The 21,759-nt window shown below is 37.6% G+C and overlaps 1 protein-coding gene across 5 annotated transcripts in view; it reads right to left on the bottom strand.

The window, feature by feature from the left end:
- The window catches only part of PTBP3 (polypyrimidine tract binding protein 3), a 78,790-nt gene that overhangs the window by 55,907 nt on the left and 1,124 nt on the right, over positions 1-21,759 (bottom strand). For 2 of the 5 annotated variants that reach the window (XM_070430889.1, XM_070430890.1), the window contains exon 2: positions 19,616-19,649. The exons of 1 other annotated variant lie outside the window; for it this stretch is intronic. In XM_070430889.1, the coding sequence (XP_070286990.1) occupies positions 19,616-19,649 (34 nt within the window). Of the gene's footprint in view, positions 1-17,869; positions 18,133-19,615; positions 19,651-21,759 lie in introns of those variants that run through there. 2 more of the 5 variants (XM_070430892.1, XM_070430893.1) reach the window with 2 other exon arrangements.

Genomic DNA, 21,759 nt, shown 5'->3' with positions numbered 1-21,759 from the left:
GATGTTTCTCTCTATCTTTCCATCTCCCTTCCCTTCTCTCTAAAAATCAATGGAATAATATCCTTAGGTGAGGATTAACAACAACAAAAATACTATGCACAGTGTTAAAACTAACCTATTTAAAATGTTACTATTTGCTTAACTTGGTCAATTTTTAAGAACAAATATTTTGGTCTACTAGATGATAAAACTTAATCCCCAAACTATCCTACAAATATTAGAGAAGCAAAAGTGCCACAACATATATTTAATGTTTAGATGTAAGTACCTCTTCTGCAAGGAACAACTTCAGTCTTTGCTGAAGAAAGGCAAACTACTAACGTGTTTGCTTAATAGAAACACAATTATTTAAACAATTTCTGTACTACACATCTAGAAATTATTCTCTTTGGTTCTTTCACTAGAAGTTTATAGAGACAGCTTGGGACAAGAGAAAGAAATTAAGTAAGCTCTAAGATAAAATAAAACTGAAACTCTTAAATTTCAGAAAGATGGAAATTATAGACTCACGAATTCCTGATAATATCTGAGAAATAGTGATGTTGGTAGCCAAAGATAGTTGTTTACTGACTTCCTACGGATATGGAAAGGTGAATTTTTGCAGTTTTAAATGTAGTAAAAATTTTAAATATGCCCAACATGTTTTTATATTAGAAAACAGATATATCTTCTATACATATGTGAATTTAGTATCAATGTTTCTATATGTAAATTGAGTTAATCTGATCTTAGAAACTACTTAGAGATCATTTTAGCTCTTTTCTAGACTTGAAGGAATATGTTAAAATGTCCACTAAACATTAATTCTAGGTGGTTTACAGATTGAAATGTAAAAAACAAAATAATAAAGACTCTAGAAAATAATGAAAATAGCTATCTTTATAATATTGGAGTAGGGAAAGATTTATTAAACAAGAAACAAAACCAATTATAAAGGAAAATATCAATAAACTAGACAACAATGAAATTCAGAATTTCATTTACAATAATATGCAAATATTGAATCATTATGTTGTATACCTAATCTGAAACTAAAATATGTCAAATATATCTCAACTTTAAAAAATTTTATTTAACAAAAGACATTAGCGGATTAAAAAGGCCCAAGTCAAAGAGTGAGAGTAAATATCTTCACTATCTATACCCAAAAAAGATTTATATTCACAACTTACTAAGAAAAAAGGAGGAAAAACTCCCCACAAGGAATTAATAAGAAACAGTCAAGAATAACAGAACATGACAAGAGAACTGAACAAGCACCTCAGAAATAAGATGGTAGACTTTATTACTATTCCAGAGTATTTGTGCCCTCTGCTTTTTCTGTGAAAAAACTATTCACCCCAACAATGGCCATGTGACTTTTAATGCGTCTTGCGAAAGGAGGACACCTCCCTGGTCTACTGACCCTGAGTATGGTTTTAAGATATGCCTTGGCCTATGGAATATGAATGGACGTGACCTACACTAAATCCAAACAGAATCTTCAAAAGATAGTAATTTTCTACTAGTTTTCCCCCTTTACCTCTGAAACAAGAATATATCCTAAACAGGGGCTGCTCTTTCAGCATGATTCCTAGAACAAAAACATGTATAGCTACGTAAGGACCACCAACATGGTAAGTAAATAAATGTATTTTTCTCAGCCACATTGAAATGACTAATACCATATCCAATAAACATATACCAAAAAAATGCCTAACTACTTTGGTCATCAGGGAAATGCAAGTTTAAGCCACAACGAAATACTAGGATATTAAAAAGACTGAAATATCAAGTGTTGATAAGAATGTAAAGTGACAGAACTATTACATATTGGTAGAGGGAGTGTAAATTGGGACAACTTTGGAAAAATGACCCAATCTACTAAATTTTATTATATGGAATATCCTAGGATCCCTATGTATTTATTGTACTCCTATGGATACACACAAGAGATTGCCTGCTTATGCGCACCTAAACATCTGAGATTGTTCTCAGCAGCATTATTTCTACTAGCCAACTGGAAACAGCCTAATGGCATTAAGTATAAAATAGGTGAATAAACTTTTGTAAATGTATTCAACAATTTATAGCAATGACAATGAACTACTGTTGCTCCACACAATAACATAAATGAATCTCACAAACATAAAAAGTCACAAAAGAATGTCCAGCCAGCATGGTTCAGTGATTGAGCATCGACCTGAGAACCAGGAGGTCAGGGCACATGCTCAGGTTGTGGGCTCTATCCCCAATAGGGGGCATGCAAGAGGCAGCCAATCAATGATTCGCTCTCATCATTGATGTTTCTCTCCCCCTCTCCCTCTCCTTCTCCCTCCCTCTATGAAATGGATAAAAATGTTTTTTTGTGTGTGTTTTTTAAAATATATTTTATTGATTTTTTACAGAGAGGAAGGTAGAGGGTTAGAGAGTTAGACACATCAATGAGAGAGAAACACTGATCAGCTGCCTCCTGCACATCCCCTACTGGGGATGTGCCCACAACCAAGGTACATGCCCTTGACCGGAATTGAACCCAGGACCCTTCAGTCCACAGGCTGATGCTCTATCCACTAAGCCAAACCGGTTAGGGCAATAAAAATGTTTTTTAAAAAAGGAATGCGGTAGCTGCCGCTGCTGCAGGAGGAAGAGCAAGAACAAGAACGGGGAAGCCCCTGAGTGAAACCCACCATCCTGCTGGCTCGTCTTCCCGCCCCTCCTTCCTTCTCCCCCCGACCCCCGACCCCGACCCCCACAGGTGCCATCCGCCGCCATCCGCCCTCTCTACCCCCCCATCTCCAGGTGAGGGGGGTGAGTTCAGGAAGCGGAGAACCCGAGGCACCCAGCAGGGTCACCATTTGCAGCGCAACATGGCAGGTAAAGGAGAAATCACCCTTGGCCACTAAAAAAAATAAATAAATAAAAAATAAATAAATAAAAATAAAAAAGGAATGCATGCTATTATTGCATTTAAAGAGAGTTCAAAAATATAGTCAAAACTAAATTATACATCGAAACTATATATCTAAATGCAAAAAATGGAAGTCGTATACCTTTCTCACACCATATACAAAAATTAACTCAAAAAGAGTGTATACCTAAATGTAAAACTATAAAACTCTTAGAAGGAAACACAAAGGTAAATGTTCATGGATTTGGGTTACAGAAGTGGTTTTTTAACACCAAAAGCACAAGTGACAAAAGAAAAAAAGATAAACAGATAAATTATACTTCATAAAAAATAAAATCTATTGTACTTCAAAGGACACAATCAAGAAAATGAAAAGATAAGCCAGAGAATTAGAGAAGATACTTGAAAATCTTATAACTTACAAGGGACTAGTATTCAGAACATATAAATTCTTAAAACTCAATAATTAAAGACAAATAGCCCAATTTTTAAGAAGGCAATGATTTGAACAGGTATTTCTCCAAAACAAGATGTACAAATAGCCAATGAACATATTAAAAGATGCTTAGCATTATTAATCATTAAAGGATATGCAGGAGAAACCAAGATGGCGGCATAGGTAAACACCGGAAATTGCTGTCTCGCACAACCACTTCAAAAATACAACTAAACGACAAAATGGACATCATCCAGAACCACAGGAAGGCTGGCTGAGTGGAAATTCTACATCTAGAAGGAAAGAGAAAAGCACACTGAGACTCAGAGGAGGTATGGAAGTAAAGTGCAGAGGTATGGAGGCACACTCGGAAAGGGCTGGCAACTGAGGACAAGGTTGTCTTTTTCAAACGGGAGGGAGTCTCAAGCTCCCGATGGCTCTGAACTCCAGTTTCGGGCGAGTCTCTGGGGACCCAGACTCATACGGGGAGAAACTGGACTGTCTGGCATCGGGTGGAACTCAAGGGCGGCTTTCTCTCAGAGGTGCTTGCAGCCATTACGGCGGGACACTGAGACCCAGGGCCTCTTAGGGCAGGGCTGAGGATCAGCCCTAGCTGTTTGCTCTGCCCTGTTGATTCCCTGAGACACTGCCCCACCCAAACTGTGCACAGAGGCTTTTGCATATGAATGGCCTGGCCCTTTGCAATCTAAAATTACCTAACCAACTGCATCTGGGTCAGAGAGACCCCGAACATCCAAAAGAAGTCCCAAGGCCCCACAGCAGCTTGCATTGCTTCACAGCTGGGCCTCATCTGGGCACCTCCAAACCCCAAACAAAGAAGAGGAACCTGCAGATCTCTCCGTACCTCCTGCTGGGTAGCCACAGGCAGAGGCTAAATTAGCACCTCCTTAGAGATCCTAGAGCCAGTGTACCCAGTGGTCAGAGTGGGTCTATCCAGATTACAACTCCTCAGATCCATAAGGGACACACTCAGGGAGCACCAAAGCTCCACTGAAGCAAGTCTTGCCCCAGAAGGGTATCTCCAGCACAGAAGTTCTCCCACCGTAGACATAGCTGATTCTCATAGCCAATTGGCCTGGAGGTCAATTCCTCCCAGTGATACCTACAACAATCAAGGCTTAACTACAACAAGACTGTGCACAAAGCCCACAAAGGGGTGCACCAAGAGTGTCTACCTCAGGTAATTGGGGAGGCTGAGCCATGGGCCCTATAGGACACCCAGCACACAAAGCCACTCTACCAACACAGGGAAGCAGGCAAAATGCGGAGACAAAGAAACAGGTCACAAATGACAGAAATGGAGGAAAGCAAACTATTGGATATAGAGTTCAAAACCCATGATTATAAGGTTTTTCAAGAATTTTCTAGAAACCACCAATAAATTTAGTGAGACCCTCCATAAATCTAGTGAGACCCTCAAGGGTATGAAAAAGGACCAACTAGAAATTAAGCATACACTGACTGAAATAAAGAATATTATACAGAGATCCAACAGCAGACTAGAGGATCCCAAGAATAAAGTCAAAGATTTGAAAGAAGCACAAAACACCCAACCAGAAAAACAAAAAGAAAAAAGAATCCAAAAAATATGAAGATAGAGTAAGGAGCCTCTGGGACAACTTCAAGCATACCAACATCTGAATTATGGGGGTGCAAGAAGAGAGAGAGCAAGATATTGAAAACCTATTTGAAGAAATAATGACAGAAAACTTCCCCCACCTAGTGAAAGAAATAGACTTCCAAGTCCAGGAAGCGCAGAGAACCCCAAACAAAAGAAATCCAAAGAGGACCACACCAAGACACATCATAATTAAAATGCCAAGAGCAAAAGACAAAGAGAGAATCTTAAAAGCAACAAGAGAATAAAAGTCAGTTACCTACAAGGGAGTACCCATAGACTGTCAACTGATTTCTCAACAGAAACTATGCAGGCCAAAAGGGAGTAGCAAGAAATATTCAAAGTGATGAATAGCAAGAACCTACAACCAAGATTACTCTACCCAGTAAAGCTATCATTCAGAACTGAAGGTCAGATAAAGAGCTTCACAGATAAGAAAAAGCTAAAGGAGTTCATCACCACCAAACGAGGATTATATGAAATGCTGAAAGGTATTCTTTAAGAAGAGGAAGAAGAAGAAAAAGGTAAAGATAAAAATTATGAGCAACAAATACATATCTATCAACAAGTGAATCTAAAAATCAAGTGAATAAATAATCTGATGAATAGAATAAACTGGTGAATATAATAGAATCAGGGGCACAGAAAGGGGAGTGGACTGACAATTCTTGGGGGGGTGCAGGAAGAGACGAAAAAAATCATACACCTATGGATGAGGACAATTGGGGGCAGGGGGTAAGGGCAGAGGGTGGGGTGGGAACCAGGTGGAGGGGAGCTATGGGGGGAAAAAAGAGGAACAACTGTAATAATCTGAACAATAAAGATTTAATTACAATTTTTTTTAAAAAGGATATGCAGCCTTGACCGGTTTGGCTCAGTGGATAGAGCATTGGCCTGCAAACTGAAGGGTCCCAGGTTCGATTCCGGTCAAGGGCATGTACCTTGGTTGCGGGCACATCCCCAGTAGGGGGTGTGCAGGAGGCAGCTGATTGATGTTTCTAACTCTCTATCTCTCTCCCTTCCTCTCTGTAAAAAATCAATAAAAAATATAAAAAAATAAAAATAAAAAGGTACCATTAGGGAGATATTTGTGGTGATGAATCAGTTCTATATCTTAATTGTGGTGACAGTTACATGAATCTACACAAGCAATGAGATGAAACAGAATTATGCAAAGGCACTGGATCAATGTCAATATGCTTGTTTTGATAGTGTATTACAATTAAGACTAGAGGCCCGATGCATGAAATTTGGGTCCCTAGGCCTGGCTGGCAATCAGGGTCAATCTGTGGGGTGACTGGCAAGGCGATCGGAGGGCCTCCACTGGCATCCGCCTTGGCTGGCCTGGGGCCTGCGGGCTGGGGGCAGCTCCTGTGTTGAGCGTCTGTCCCCCGGTTGTCAGTGCGCATCATAGCGACTGGTTGTTCCACTGGTCATTCTGCCATTCAGTCGATTTGCATATTAGGCTTTTATTGTATAGGATGCAACCATCTTAATTGGGGGAAATGGTGAACAGTACACAATACCTCCCTATATAGTATCTTTACAACTTGCTGTGAAACTCTTATTTTTTTAAAAAATAAAAGTTAAACACACACACACACACACACACAAGTATGATGGGATATATCATTCTGAGCCAGAGGATTCCTTGAGAGATTTCTTGCTAGCCTAGAACAGTCATTACCATCACCTATGTTCAACTCTCAAGAGCAGAAAAGATTGATCAAGCTGTCAAATATCAAAGCTCATTCTCAGAGCTCATCCCTATCTTACACTATCACCTCTCACTGTCCTTCTATACAATGGTGGTCCATAGATAAGCAAAAAGTGTCTGAAAGGTAATTTCCATTATAGTATAGGAAGAGCAATGCAGACCTACGTAAAGTTAAGTACCTCTCTCCTGAGTCTGCTATAAGAGATCATCGTTTAAGAGATGGAAGATAAGCAGGATGAAAGAATTTAAAAAAGAAAAGAAAGAAAAGCTTGTTGGATGAGTGACTATAGATGACCAAGAGAAGGAAATTGTTAAAAAGAGAGAGAAAAAAGATTGTACCACAGGTCAACAAATTACCATTATATAAAAGGCTTTAACAAGCCAAATAATAAAGACGACATGGGGGTGGGGGTGAAAGGGAAAGTGCATGAACAATGCTAGATCAACAGTCTCCTTAGAAACATGTCGTAAATTTACACAAGTACAGGAGTTGTTCTGTGGACATGTTAGCTCTCTGGCTAAGTCAACACACCAATTAGCTTCACTGCCTCAAGTATCAATTATTGAAGCTCTCTCCTGCTGAAGAATAATTAAATACACAGGGCCAACAAAGCAAAAGAATACTGTATTTAAGCAGCACAAATAAAGTGTTTCATTATCAAATTTGATGGGAAGTGGTTTTATTTAACATTAAAGTGAGATTATTAATATGATAAAAGGCAATCCACACAATTGAGAAATAGCCACTAAAATAACATGTAAGAAAGATTCTGAAAATAAACCATTAACTCATGGTTAAATTTCAGATCATACCTAAAATGGATATGAAACTCAAGAATAAGATCATTTGTCTTAGTCTACCAAGATACTGTAAGTATAAAAAAGAGATTATCAAAAATACCCCACAATTTTTTTCAAATAGATTTTTATTGAGTTCAGAGAGGAAGGTAGAGGGACAGAGAGATAGAAACATCAATGATGAGAGAAAATCACTGATTGGCTGCCTCCTGCATGTCCCCTACTAGGGGTCAAGCCCGCAACCCGGGCATGTGCCTTTGACTGGAATCGAAACAGGGACCCTTCATTCCGCACGGTCAAATCAGCTAGGGCAATACTTCACAATTTTCCATGATCCTATAACTATCTGTTTTTTTTAAGAAAAGTATCTTAAATACTGAAATTTCCATTATAAATTGAAGCCAAGATAGTTTGCCTCCTCTATAATTCTAGCAGATAGTCTAGTGAACCTTTGTGAACACTTCCAGAACAGAAAACATGTTCACCTGCTGTTACTATGTTTTTCCATAAACAGAAATAAAAATGATACTACATAGAGTTTCACCAAAATTGGTCTAATATTATAATAGATATGCAGAGTTTCCATTTAAAATAACTTCTTGTATACTGATACCTCGCTGGATAGGGATAAAATCCTTTTTTTTTTTCTTTCTTAAAGCTGGAGGGGAGCTGGTGAACAGAATGTTGATGTTCTGTCTACTTATTCTATGAATAACTGAGAAAGGTGTTGAAACCTATGACTAATTATTTATTTGGCTATTTCTTCTTTCACCCAAGACTGTATACAACTTGTCAGAAAAAAATGTCTTATTTTCTTAAGCAAGAACCCTTTCTTGAATGACAAATTCTAAAAGGTGGATTCTCTTCAACTACTACTGCTCCTTGGCTGTTGATGCTATTGCCCCAACATGTCATCACTAGCAGTATAGCTGCTGAATGAAGTTCCGATCTGCAATAGCGACTGAGCAGAAACCAGTTATCTGCCAGTATTTCCTCTGCATGTAAAGAAGAAAACTCTTCTCTGCTGTTAGTCCCAGCTACTGTGGCTCCTAACCTCCCAGAGTTATAGAGCTCTCATATTCTGTGTACATTCATTCATTCTCTCCCTCTCTCCACCGCTTCACATGCACAGACACATCCCCTACTGCCCAAATCACAACAAACATGTAGTGTCAGTGATTAGAATTAGTCTAAAGACCACCACCAGGTTCAATAATTCTCTAAAAAGCACTCTCGGAACCTAGCATATAGTTGTGTTCTAAGACTTATTACAGTGCAAGGAAACAAAGCAAAATCAGCAAAAGAGAAAGGCATATGGGGGAAGTCAGAGGAAACCAGGTATAAGCTTCTAAAAGTTCTCTCCCAGTGAACATGGGTTACACTTAACTCCTCCAGCAATGATTTGTGATAACACATGTGGAAACTGTATCTACTAGAAAAGGTCATTAGAGACTCACTACCCAGGGTTTTTATTGGGGGCTGGTCACAAAGGCACTCCCTGCCAAGCATGTACCAAATTTCCAGACTCCTAGAAAGAAAGTATAAACCACACTATTTACACAGTCTGGGCACAATGAGCCACTCTTACTTATTGTAAAACTGTATTCCAACCAAGGGCCAACCTTATAAAGTTGTAAGCAGCCTTTCTAAGAACAGTCTCTAGCCTGATACATTAACTATTTTCTGCACTTGCCAAGCTCAAATGGCTAAGCTAGTCTTTATTTACTTATTTACTATTATTATTATTATTCTTTTTTTTGCAGCTCTCTGGTAAGATTGGAACCTAGACACACTTCTTTAGTTAAAATTCTATTTCCACAGTCATGCTGTTGCTGCTGCTGCTGCTGCTGCATTAGCAAAGGATTTGAAAGAGTAAAAAACTCAAGGCTCCCTGCTGCCTCCATAAAATCAGAGATAGGACACAGTGTTGCAAGGTATGGGACAGCTTAATTAAGGAGTCACACCAGGATTCAAATCCTGGCTCTACTTCTTACTATGTGATGACTAAGTTACTTGCTATCTTTGTATCGCAGTTTCCACATCTGAAATGGGAAAAATACAAACATCTTCTCATAGTGTTGTTGTGAGGATTCCAGGCAAAAATATACATAAAGAACTTAACATATATTATTTAAAAGGAAGTTTCCCTCCTCTGTCTTAGTGTTCTATCTCAGGTGAACTGACAATTAGAATAACCAGTTTTATATCCAAGGTCATGATGCTACATTAGCAAAAGGTAAAGTACCAGAGTATACCATCAATTAACAGTGGAGAAAATGGACTTTATAATTAACTGTTATTTGGACAACTGGGTAGCCATTTGGAAAAATATAAAGTTGACTCCATTTCTCACACCACACACTAGGATAAAACCCAAATAAATCAAGATCTAAATGAGAAATCTTAAGAGGAAAGGCGGGAGTGGGTGGGTGGGAACAGATCAACCAAAGAACTTGTATGCATATATGCATAACCCATGGACACAGACAATAGGGGGGTGGAAGCCTGGGGTGGGGATGGCGGCGAGCAATAAGGGGCCAGTGGGAGAAAATGGGGACCTATGTAATACCTTCAACAATAAAGATTAAAAACAAAAGATCTAAATGTGAAAAATAATCATACAAGTATTAAGAAAACATCAGTGAGTTCCTTCATAACCTTGAATGGGAGAGCATATGACTCTAAATCTAGAGCTATGCTACTACTACTACTACTACTACTACTACTGCTGCTAACTTCAATTATCCAAAAATCAAACACCTACATGGCAGAACGTTTCATAAGCAAGTCAAATGACATACTGGGGAAAATATCTGCAATTCATTAGAGGCCAACTTTCCCTCCCTAATTTATAAAAAGTTTCTAAAAGTTGAAAAGAAAAAGATAGCCGACAGAAAAATTAAAAATAAGAACCTGCATCCCAAAGACAAGGAATTTAAAATATCCCTTAAAGATATAAAAATATTCTCTATGTCACCCATAAAAAAAAATGCAACTAAAATGAGATAACATTTATCACCAATAAGCCTGGAAGAAAAACAAAAGTTCAACAGGATAATCTTGGCAAGAATTGTACTGCGCAAAATAGTGCTAACCTAATGGAGGTGTATCTGTCATTATTTACCTAGAAACACCTTTAACCTTTGATATAGCAATCCCATGCTGGGACTCTACTTCCCAAATACAACAGCATATATGTATAATGACAGATGAACACAATTATTCATAAGAAACTTTATTAGAATACTGGAAATTAACATAAGAGTCCATCAACAGAGGACCTAATAAATAACTTCTATAGCCACAAAATATTTTGCAGCTGTTAAAAATTAGAATGGGGGTGAGGGGGTTGAGGAAGATGCCTTATGTTTTAGTGAAAAAAATCCAAATGTAGACCAGTATACAGGGAGGGACAGAAGGAGAGAACAGATTACTGCTTTGTCTTTCAAAATGGAGAATCAAGAAATAATTTCATATTGACAAAATAAGCAATAAACTGTAAGTGTAGTATTTAAAGTTCAAAGATCTGTAATAATAAAAGCACAATATGCAAATTGACCGAACAGCAGAACGACAGACCAGTATAAATATGCTACCTTTTGTATTAGAATTGAAAGAAAAAATACGTACTTTTGCCTTTATTTGCATTAAAAAGGTACTAGACAGGTAAGCAAAAAAAACTAATAAAATTGCTACCTGTGGGGGAATAACACTAGAAACAAAAGTTCCCTATATACATGTAGTTAAGTTTATTTTTTGTTAAATTACTTCTGTTCTTTTAACTTATTAATTTTATTTTTATCAAGTACACATACTATAACACATCAAATGTTACAAAGGAGTTTACATGATAAAAGCAAGTCTCTCCACTCATATCCAAATCTTTACACAATTTAATTATCCAATGTTATCTCCATAACCCAAATATATGCTTGTAACACTACTTCTGAGTTATCAACTTTAAAAATAAACTAACCTCTAGTGTGAAAACTTTAAAATTTATCTCTTACACTTCCTTTTTTCTGTCTTGTTTGAAATATGTGCTAGCAATTTTAATTCTTATGTAACTACTAGAGGCTCGGTGCATGAAATTCATGTGTGTAGGGGGGGTGTTCCTAACCCCGGCCTGCGTCCTGTCGCAATCCGAGACCCCTCGGGTAGGGTCCCTAGGCCTGGCCAGTGATCAGGGCTTATCAGGTCTTTCCTTCCCCAGGCTGCTGGCAGCTGGCCCACCCTCCTGCCACCGGTCGCCTCCCTCTGTGGGCGACAGGCGTGGAGAGCAATCGCTTGCCTGGCCTGGGCCACCCTCTGAGGGGAGGATGGCTGGCGGCCCTGCCCACCCGCCACAGCATCGCTGGCCTGGGCCTCCCTCTGTGGGGCAATCAATTGCGGGGCCCCCAGATCAATCACCCACAGAGGGAGGCCCCACCCACCTGCCACAGTGCTGCCAGCTGGGTGGCATGGGCCTCCCTCTGTGGCCACCAGCCAGGAGGCCCTGCCCACCCACCACAGTGCTGCAGGCTGGGTAGCCTGGGCCTCCCTCTTTGGGGCAACCGATGGGGGGGCTCCGCGATCAATCGCCCAGTAGAGGGAGGCCCTGCCCACCTGGCCAGGGCTCCACAATTGATCACCGCACAGAGAATGGCCTGGGCCTCCCTCTTTGGGGCAATCGATTGCAGAGCCCCCATATTAATCACCCCACAAAGGGTGGCCTGGGCCTCCCTCTGCGGGGCGGTCATGGAGTGATGGCAGGGCCCCCTGACCAATCGCATCGCACCCACCTTGGCTGGCCTGGAGCCAGTGCATGTCACAGTGTGGTCATCCGGAAGGTCGTCCAGGCAGTCGTTCTGCTGTTCGGTCAATTTGCATATTATGCTTTTATTATTACAGATCTTTGAACTTTAAATACTATATTTACAGTTTATTGCTTATTTTGTCAATATGAAATTATTTCTTGATTCTCCATTTTGAAAGACAAAGCTATTAGTAGTGCTAGTAATCTGTTCTCTCCTTCTGTCCCTCCCTCTGTTATTTTATTTTTTTATGGTTATTACAATCTGCCCTGCAACAGCAGTATTCTGGGCTTTGTCCATTCGTGTCCTGTCCAAAGGTTGACTCAAAGTGGAAAACTAATAAACATTTACATTGTTATCACTATGTAAGGAAATGTAACCCTGACATACTTCATTTTTTACTCTATGGTCTGTTACAACCTTAAGATCACTTGAAAAAGATTGTTCCTAGAATCAAGATCAAATGAATTCTTTCAATTTCTTTGTTTGTATTGATTTTTAGATAGAGGGAGAGTGGGAAACATTGATCAGTTGCCTCTTGTACATACCCCACTGGGGACTGAATCCATCACCTGGATAGAAATCAAACCAGTGAGTGACCTTTCAGGTGAATGAGATGATGCTCAACAAACTGAGCCACCCTGGCCAGGGCTATACTCTTATCAATTTCTTAACATTATGCCACATTCTAACTAGGGTTAGACCATGATTTTCTTTTTTCAGTTTTGCTTCCCATGAGATTTGTAACTGCCTTTATTTTCCTCACATCATTGTCCTTTATTATGTCATCAAATTTTACCCAAAATCTTCATGACACCATTCATTCTACCTAGTCCTTATTTTTCTTCCCAAGATCTCCTTCCTAAAACCCTCTTTCCTCCTGTGTCAATCTGGAATGCTTTGTAGGCCTTCAGAACAGCTGTTAACTTGAGTCTTCTTTTCATTATTATTCTGGATTGGCTCAATTTTTTTTTTTGAAGTTCTGTCTTCCTTGTTCTTAGTTTACAGGAGTACATCCTTAAAACAACTACCTAAATGATGGTAAACAGAAAGTAAACATTCTAGGGCTATGCATGTCTAAAAATTCTATTTTCATAATTTACCTTCATAATTAATCATTTGACTTAGTAAATAATTCTGCCATCAACCATCTGAGTGAGCTTGGAAGTAGATTTCGTCCCCAGAAGATGACTGCAACATCTCATCTACTAATACCTTGATAGCAGCCCTAGCCCCAGAGCCAGAGGACCCAGCTATGGCAGGCCCATATTCCTGACTCACAGAAAACGTTAGATAAATCTTGACAATAATGTTGTTTCAGGCTATAAAACAAAACAAAAAAAACTCAAGTCAAGAAAAACAAATTAAGCCCAACATAAACAGGAAGGAAATAATAAAGAGTGAAACAGATTAAACAGAAGAATCAACCAATACAGAAGTAAAACCAAAAATTGGCTTTTAAAAAGATCAGTAATATTAAAAAGCCTCTAACTAAACCAATGGGGGGGGGGGGGGGGGAGGGGGAACCACACACATAATTAATTATCAGGACTAAAAATATAGAATCATTCCAGATCCAAGGGAAATTAAAAGGATAAGGAAATATTGTGAACTTTATGCTAAAATATACAAATCTTGAAAGATCCAAATTCAACATCCATTCATGATACCAAAAAATAGCAAATGAGATATAGAAAAGAATTTTCTGAACCTGAAAAAAGGCATCTAAGAAAAATGTACAACTAACAAAGACTGACTACTTTCCCTTCAAAGCAGGAATGAGATTAAGGATGTTATCATCTCTATCAGCATTATACTGGAGGTCCTAAACATTACATTAAGACAAGAAATAAAATAACTCATTCAGATTGATAAGGAATAAATAAAATAATATTCATAGATGCATGATCATGTACATAAAAATTCTAAGGAACTAAAAAAACTAGTAACATAGCAATATCATAAGTTACAAAGTCAATATGCAATGTAATTTACATATTGACAATAAAATACCAGTTACATTAGCGAAGAAAAATGGGATGCATTTGTGTGCCCACCACCCAAAGGTTAACTTTGGGTGGTGGGCACAGAGTGCAATATACAGCTTTTGTATTGAGATGTAAACTTGAAACATATATGATCCTATTAACCACTGTCACCCCAATAAATTTTAAATACCTTAGCATATTATTCAAATTTCAGGAAACCAAAAACAAAGAGAAAAGTCTTGGGGAAAAAACCCACCTTATAGAGGAATATAGATAAGAATTATACATGTTTCTTTCTCATCAGAAACCATACAAGCAGCAAGAAAGTGAAGTGAAATATTTAAAGTTAATGTTAAGGGAGGAAAAAAAAACACCCCACCGACCTAGAATCTATATAAAAAGTGTCCTTCAAAAGTAAAGGAGGAATAAAGACTTTCTCAGACAAAAACCAAGGGAATTTATTGTCAGTAGATTCTGCAAGACACGTTTTAAAAAATTCCTTGGGGAGAAGCAAAATTATATAAATCAAAAACTTGGATCTACATAAGGAAAGAAAGACTGTTGGAAAAGAAATAAATGAAGGTAAAATAAAATTATTTTATACTTACTCCTAAATGATCTAATAGATAACTTCATCTAATGCAATAATATTAACAATGTATTTGGTGATTATTGCATATGATTACATATGATTAAGTAAAATGAAGAATAACAATGTCATAAAGGGCAAGAAAAAGACAATACTCTAAAGTATTGTACCAATTAAAAAAAATGACTGACATTTCTAAAAAAAAGTATTGTACCTACACTACACACAAAGCAATATACTGTTATTTCTTGAAAGTGGACTTGAGTGAGTTGTAAATGTATATCGCAATCACCACTAAAAAATGCTTAAAGGAAGTATAATTAATATGCTAAGAGAGGATAAAAAAAATCATATAAAATACTCAATGAAAACCAGAAGGCAAAAAAATAATAAGGGGAAGAAAATAAAAACAAGTCAATAAATAGGAAACAATTATGTAAAAGGTAAATATTAATCCAACTAAATTAATCATACCCTGAAGTGTGGTCTAAATATATCAACTAAAAGACAGAGATTGTCAGAGTGGCTTAAAAAAGACCTAACTATATGTTATCTATAAGAAACCTACTTGAAAAGAATAGGCAAAAGACAACATTCATAAAAAAATGGTAAGTGAATGGCTAAAGATCACATGAAAGGGTGCAAGCACAAAAGGTCAACGCAAATTCCAGTTAAACCCACTAGAATGGCTAATGTAAAGACTGGCAATATCAAGTATGAGCAAGGATTCCAAACTCTTGACCCCTGAAAAGCAACATATGGAATCCACTCGTGGCACTGGCTACAACTATTTGTTTAGTCATTATATTCAGACAGCAAATAGAGGAAGATAAATAACCGACTTTTTAAAAGACTTATTTAAATTCACTAATTTTGGTTTATATCCTATATAATAAAAGGCTAATATGCAGATCAAACAGCGGAACGACAGGTTGCTATGACATGCACGGACCACCAGGGGGCAGATGCTCAACGCAGGAGCTGCCCCCTGGTGGTCAGTGCATTCCCACAGGGAGAGTGCCACTCAGCCAGAAGCCCTGAGCTGGGCTCATGGCTGGCAAGCGCAGCAGCAGTGGCGGGAGCCTCTCCCGCCTCTGTGGCAGTAGGGTAGCTCCTGGACTGTGAGAGGGCGCAGGCTGGGCTGAAGGACCACCCCCCACTAGTGTACGAATTTTGTGCACCAGGCCTCTAGTAATCTAGATAAAATATGAGTCTTATTGGCCTCCTACTTGGTAACTAAACTTTCTTGGATGGGATCCAAGGAAGCAGAATATCTTATGAGAAATCTCTCTATATATGAAATCTCTTGTATTCAAGGCACCATGCCTTAAACACAAATTTTCTGAACCTATTTTATAGTATTTAAGACTATAAAAGCATAGACTGCCTACTGAATCAACTAATCAACTTATCTTTTCTTCAGAGTAGGATCTGATCTTTGTTTTTAAAGTGCTTGCTGCAAAAACGGTAGTCAGAAATCCAAATCATGTATTCAAATCCAGTTCCTGTGCCTAACATTTTCTTTTAGTTATCATCAAAATATATTTTTCTCCACAAGAAAACAGGCATGACAATCCTTCAAGAATAATTCCTCAATCCAAATGATTGTTTTTAAAATGCCTCATGTATTCATTTTTTACCAAACTCTAGAACAGGGGTGGGCAAACTTTTTGACTCGAGGGCCACAATGGGTTCTTCTTTTTTTTAATTAAATCTTTATTGTTCAGATTACATTTGTTCCTCTTTTTCCCCCCCATAACTCCCCTCCTCCCAGTTCCTGCCCCACCCTCCGCCCTCACTCCCCACCCACTGTCCTCATCCATAGGTGCACGATTTTTGTCCAGTCTCTTCCCCCATCTCCCATTCCCCTTTCCCCCTCAAGAATAGTCTGTCCATTCCCTTTCTATGTCCCTGATTCATTATAATCACCAGTTCATTCTGTACATCAGATTGTTTATTCACTTGATTCTTAGATTCACTTGTTGATAGATGCATGTTTGTTGTTCACAATTTGTATCTTTACCTTTTTCTTCTTCCTCTTCTTAAAGGATATCTTTCAGCATTTCGTATAATACTGGTTTAGTGGTGATGAACTCCTTTAGCTTTTCCTTATCTGTGAAGCTCTTTTTCTGACCTTCAATTCTGAATGATAGCTTTGCTGGATAAAGTAATCTTGGTTGTAGGTTCTTGGTATTCAGCACTTTGAATATTTCTTGCCATTTCCTTCTGGCCTGCAAAGTTTCTGTTGAGAAATCAGCTGACAGTTGTATGGGTATTCCCTTGTAGGTAATTGAGTCTCTTTCTCTTGCTGCTTTTAAGATTCTCTCTTTGTCTTTTGCTCTTGGCATTTTAATTATGACGTGTCTTGGTGTGGTCCTCTTTGGATTCCTTTTGTTTGGGGTTCTCTGCGCTTCTTGGACCTGTAAGTCCATTTCTTTCACCAGGTGGGGGAAGTTTTCTGCCATTATTTCTTCAAATAGGTTTTCAATATCTTGCTGTCTCTCATCTTCTGGCACCCCTATTATTCTGATGTTTGTACGCTTGAAGCTGTCCCAGAGGCTCCTTACACTATCTTCGTATTTTCGGATTCTTTTTTCCTTTTACTTTTCCGGTTGGATGTTTTTTGCTTCTTTGCATTTCAAATCTTTGACTTGATTCTTGCGCTCCTCTGGTCTGCTATTGGGTGTCTGTATAATATTCTTTATTTCAGTCAGTGTATGCTTAATTTCTAGTTGGTTCTTTATCATAGCATCGAGGGTCTCATTAGTTTTCGTTATGGCTGCTCTCAGTCCCGTTCCCAGAGGCTCTGCTTCTCAGAACCCCAGCAATGGCTGCAAATCTCGGAGAAAAGGCTGCCCTCACATTTCAACTGATGCCAGACAATCCCGCTTCTCCCGTTTGAGTCTGGGTCCCTAGAGACTCACCCGGATCTGGAGCTCAGAGTCTGAGACTTCCTCCTGATTGAAAACGACAACTGCGCACTCAGCCACCAGCCCGCTTTTCTCGCGTACCTCCGCACCTTTAAATTTTCCACACTGCGCCTCTTCTGAGCCTCGGTATGCTGTTGTCTTTCCTTCTAGTTGAAGAGTCTGTCCTCTGCCAGCCTTCCTGTGGTTCTGGGTGATGTCCGTTCCGTCTTTTAGTTGTATTTTTGAAGTGGTTGTTTGCCGCAGCAATCTCAGGTGTTCACCTATGCCGCCATCTTGGTCTCTCCTTCCACAATGGGTTCTTAAACTGGACCGGAGGGCCGGAACAAAAGCATGGATGGAGTGTTTGTGTGAACTAATATAAATTCAAAGTAAACATCATTACATAAAAGGGTATGGTCTTTTTTTTTTTTTTAGTTTTATTCATTTCAAACGGGCCGGATCCGGCCCGCGGGCCGTAGTTTGCCCACGGCTGCTCTAGAATCATAAATTACATTTCTGATAAGACCAAAACAACATTCACTTTAAATATTCCTTCCTGCAGTTTCTAATCTCTATCACCCCTAAATGAGAAAATGACTTAAGTATATCAGAAAAAAACAAAGGGGGGTTGGGGGGAAACATCCCACCAAAAGAGGCTCCTCCATTTATTTTCAAGTTATAAAATATGCTCAAAATTTGCCAAAGCAAGTAATTCCACCAACTTCGAAAGATAATTTAAGCACGAGTTCCTAATTATAATCTTGGACATACCATTGTTAATCTCAAATGCTGTATGCTGTACTTATGCTTATTTTTTAAGGTGTTTTAAGAATATAAATGTCACCAACAGACCCAATAAATGCAAATGAGGGAAGTGTGGAAACTGCTAGCGAGAGAGATGATAAATAAAAAGTAGTGTAACAATGCTATATAAGACACATATAATAAAACTATGAATTATTTCTTTCTATTTTCTACACTGATCTGAACTGTAAGTGGCTTCTAGAACCAAGTTCTCAACTCAGATATACCAAACACCAGCTAAAGGGAACCTTAAAACGCCCATTTATATTGTAAAAGCCTCATGTTGTTGAACACCGCTGACTTGATTTATACTTTAGAACCCAATAAATGAGAAGACTTTGATAAAACTAAATTGACTTATAACTTAGAAGAAGCGTTACTGTGAAATATTAACTATCCAGTTCTCCTCCTTTAAGACAGAATCCTCATTACTGGCAGCTAGGTATAATGGGGGGTGGGGGTGGGCTGGAGAGCCAGGCTCTGGAGCCAGGAGGACATGGGTTTAAACTCTGGTGCACTATACCTTGAATACAAATTTTCTGAACCTATTTTTTCATCTCTAAAATGGGAACATTAATACCTACCTTGAAGAACTGTTATAATAATTAGTGAAAATACATGTAAAGCAGCTGGCACATAGTAGAAATTGAAGAAACTTCAGCTGCTGTTATAATTGTATTACTTATAAGCATACCCAAGAGAAGATATAAAAAAAAGGACACGATAGCAAAATAAATCTGAACCTAGGTTACATTTAACTGGTAAAACAAAACAAAATAAACACACACTATGATAGTTCAAGTAAAACTTTGGGCTAAACTTTCTGTTCACATTTTAGATACACAAGATAATATTGTGGCCTCTCAATAAATATGTAAAATCCAAAAATAGCTATAAGAGCACTTAGTATGGAGCTAAGTGAAAATAAGAGATTATTATCAGACAATAAAACATATCATTTTATGAACAGGTGAGATGATTTCACCATTGGGAAAAAAATGCCAAAACTAAAATTTAAAAATGCTTATTAAAGGATAGTAAAAGATTCCTACCTTTAAACCGACTGCTATAAGATCTGTAACAACACTGTATGGAAAAAGTAAAAGAGAAAATGGAAAACAAAGTTAGAGAACAAGTTTTTAAAAGACAGATAATAAGATTAAAGAAAAAAAAAGAAAAAGCATTATAATAAAAATAATAAAAATAAGAATGCAATGAGTTGTGAAATGTTAATACAAAGAAAAGTGATGGGACAGCCTAGCAAAAGCATGATGTAAAAGCAAAGCTTTAATAGAAATGTAAGAAACAACTAATAAATCAAATTCTCTTTTAGTATTTAGGAGAGTATAGTTGTGCTTTAATAAAATGATTATGTTTATCCATTTACCTCTTTTTAAAAAATCCAAACCAAAACTTAAAATTACCAAAGTTCATTCTCTTAAATCACTGGTATAAATGACCAGTCTAAAATTTTAAATGAAACAAAACCAGTGAGTGGATTTAGAGAAATAGTAGCTATTTTGCAAATTTGTATATACCACCCAAAGAGCTCACCAAAATTCAGCTAAGATAGTCTCTCAGAACACATCAAATTTCAGATATCAAAATTTTCAAAGACTGGCTTTTAAATAAAATCCACCACATCAAATCTGTGTTGGAGGATCACTTGGTAAATTATATAATTGTCTAACCTCTATGATATACATCTGGAACGAATATATAATTTTAAGACTAGTAACAGTTAATTTAACTTAAAATAAATTGTATATTTAAATAAAAGTTAACTAGGAAAAAACTTTAAATATAAATTACCTCAAAAGGAAATGAACACACACACAGACACACACACAAGACAGTGGGATTTGAGGAGGAACTAGAAAGATGTTGACTGGTGGTTTGTTTTTTTTTAACTATTCAAAATAATGAAAAGAGACCCTTTTCAGGCTGTGGGAAAATGCAGAAATTTAATTAGCCTCCTGAAAGCCAAAATTCACTGTGTCAAAACCACATTCCTTAACACCAAGGTGTAAAAACCCCTATAAAGTTCTGCTGAACAAAAATCCATCTCTTCTAACTCCAAAGAAACTGTCTTCCCTTAGGTTTGTCTACATAGCTTTTAAAAGAAAACTGTAAGTTCTATATATTGTTAATAACACATAATATCATTACTTAATAAAAGTAAACAAATTTATGACTTTGGACTGTTTAATGAGGCAAATTCAATTGTTTTAAACAATTACCATGTAGATTTATTTTTCCTTATAGACTTTTGAAAATTGAAATTCATTTGTCTAAATTTTAAATGTGATAAATAACTGATGTTTGTGCATAAAAAAAAGACTATGTAATATACTGTGGTATAGATCCTGTTACAAAGTAAATCATGCACCTACTTGATCTCCCAAATAAACTTACCTTCCAGTACCTTATTGCCCTTATTTAAATCATTAAACTCATTCTTAGCTCTAAAATCGCATATAGAGTGAACAGAACTTAAAACACTGTCTAAAATAGTAAGCTTGCACTTCATGTTGTCCAAGAATTTAACAGCCAAAATGCATAACCCAAGAGTCCTCTATATTACCCTCTATTTTAAATTTTCCAATACAAAAACCTAACCTACTTTCATATCTCAAGTCAAACCGCTTTACAATTCACTATACATAATGAAATACTAATTTCACAGCCTTCCTAACTAAAACCAGTGGCATAATTACACAAAATAGCAAATTTTACATAATGAGTTTTCAACAAATCTCCCAGAGAAGCTTCAATTAAACAATAAAGTTTCAATTAAATAAAAAAAACACTTGAAAGAACATCCAACCATAAATGAAATGTAAAACTGAACTTTGTCTAATGTCTGTAGCAGCGTACAATATGCATTCAAATGAGTTAATCCAATATAGCATTTAGACTTAATATTACGAAAGTAGGATAAATGAAATCTAACGAAGGTAAAAACGGTTGTAAGATTCCACGGTCTTTACACAGCATGACAGCAATCATCGACTATATGGCCACACGTACACGGCTTTTACTGTTTCAAACAAGTTCTGCATATTCTACAACCGAGGGGTTTACAGAAATCGTATCATCAAAAGCACGTCAAAGTCCCAATAAAGCTTCGAATGCCTACATAAGTGATCTGCAGGTGCTAACAAGAGCTGGACATTTTTAAAAATTCTTGATGTAC

The sequence above is a fragment of the Myotis yumanensis genome, unplaced genomic scaffold (genome assembly GCF_028538775.1).
Source record: "Myotis yumanensis isolate MYYU_CA2020_CCGP unplaced genomic scaffold, mMyoYum1.0.hap1 SCAF_12, whole genome shotgun sequence".
NCBI lineage: Eukaryota > Metazoa > Chordata > Mammalia > Chiroptera > Vespertilionidae > Myotis > Myotis yumanensis.
This window is presented reverse-complemented; position numbering and strand designations above follow the sequence as displayed.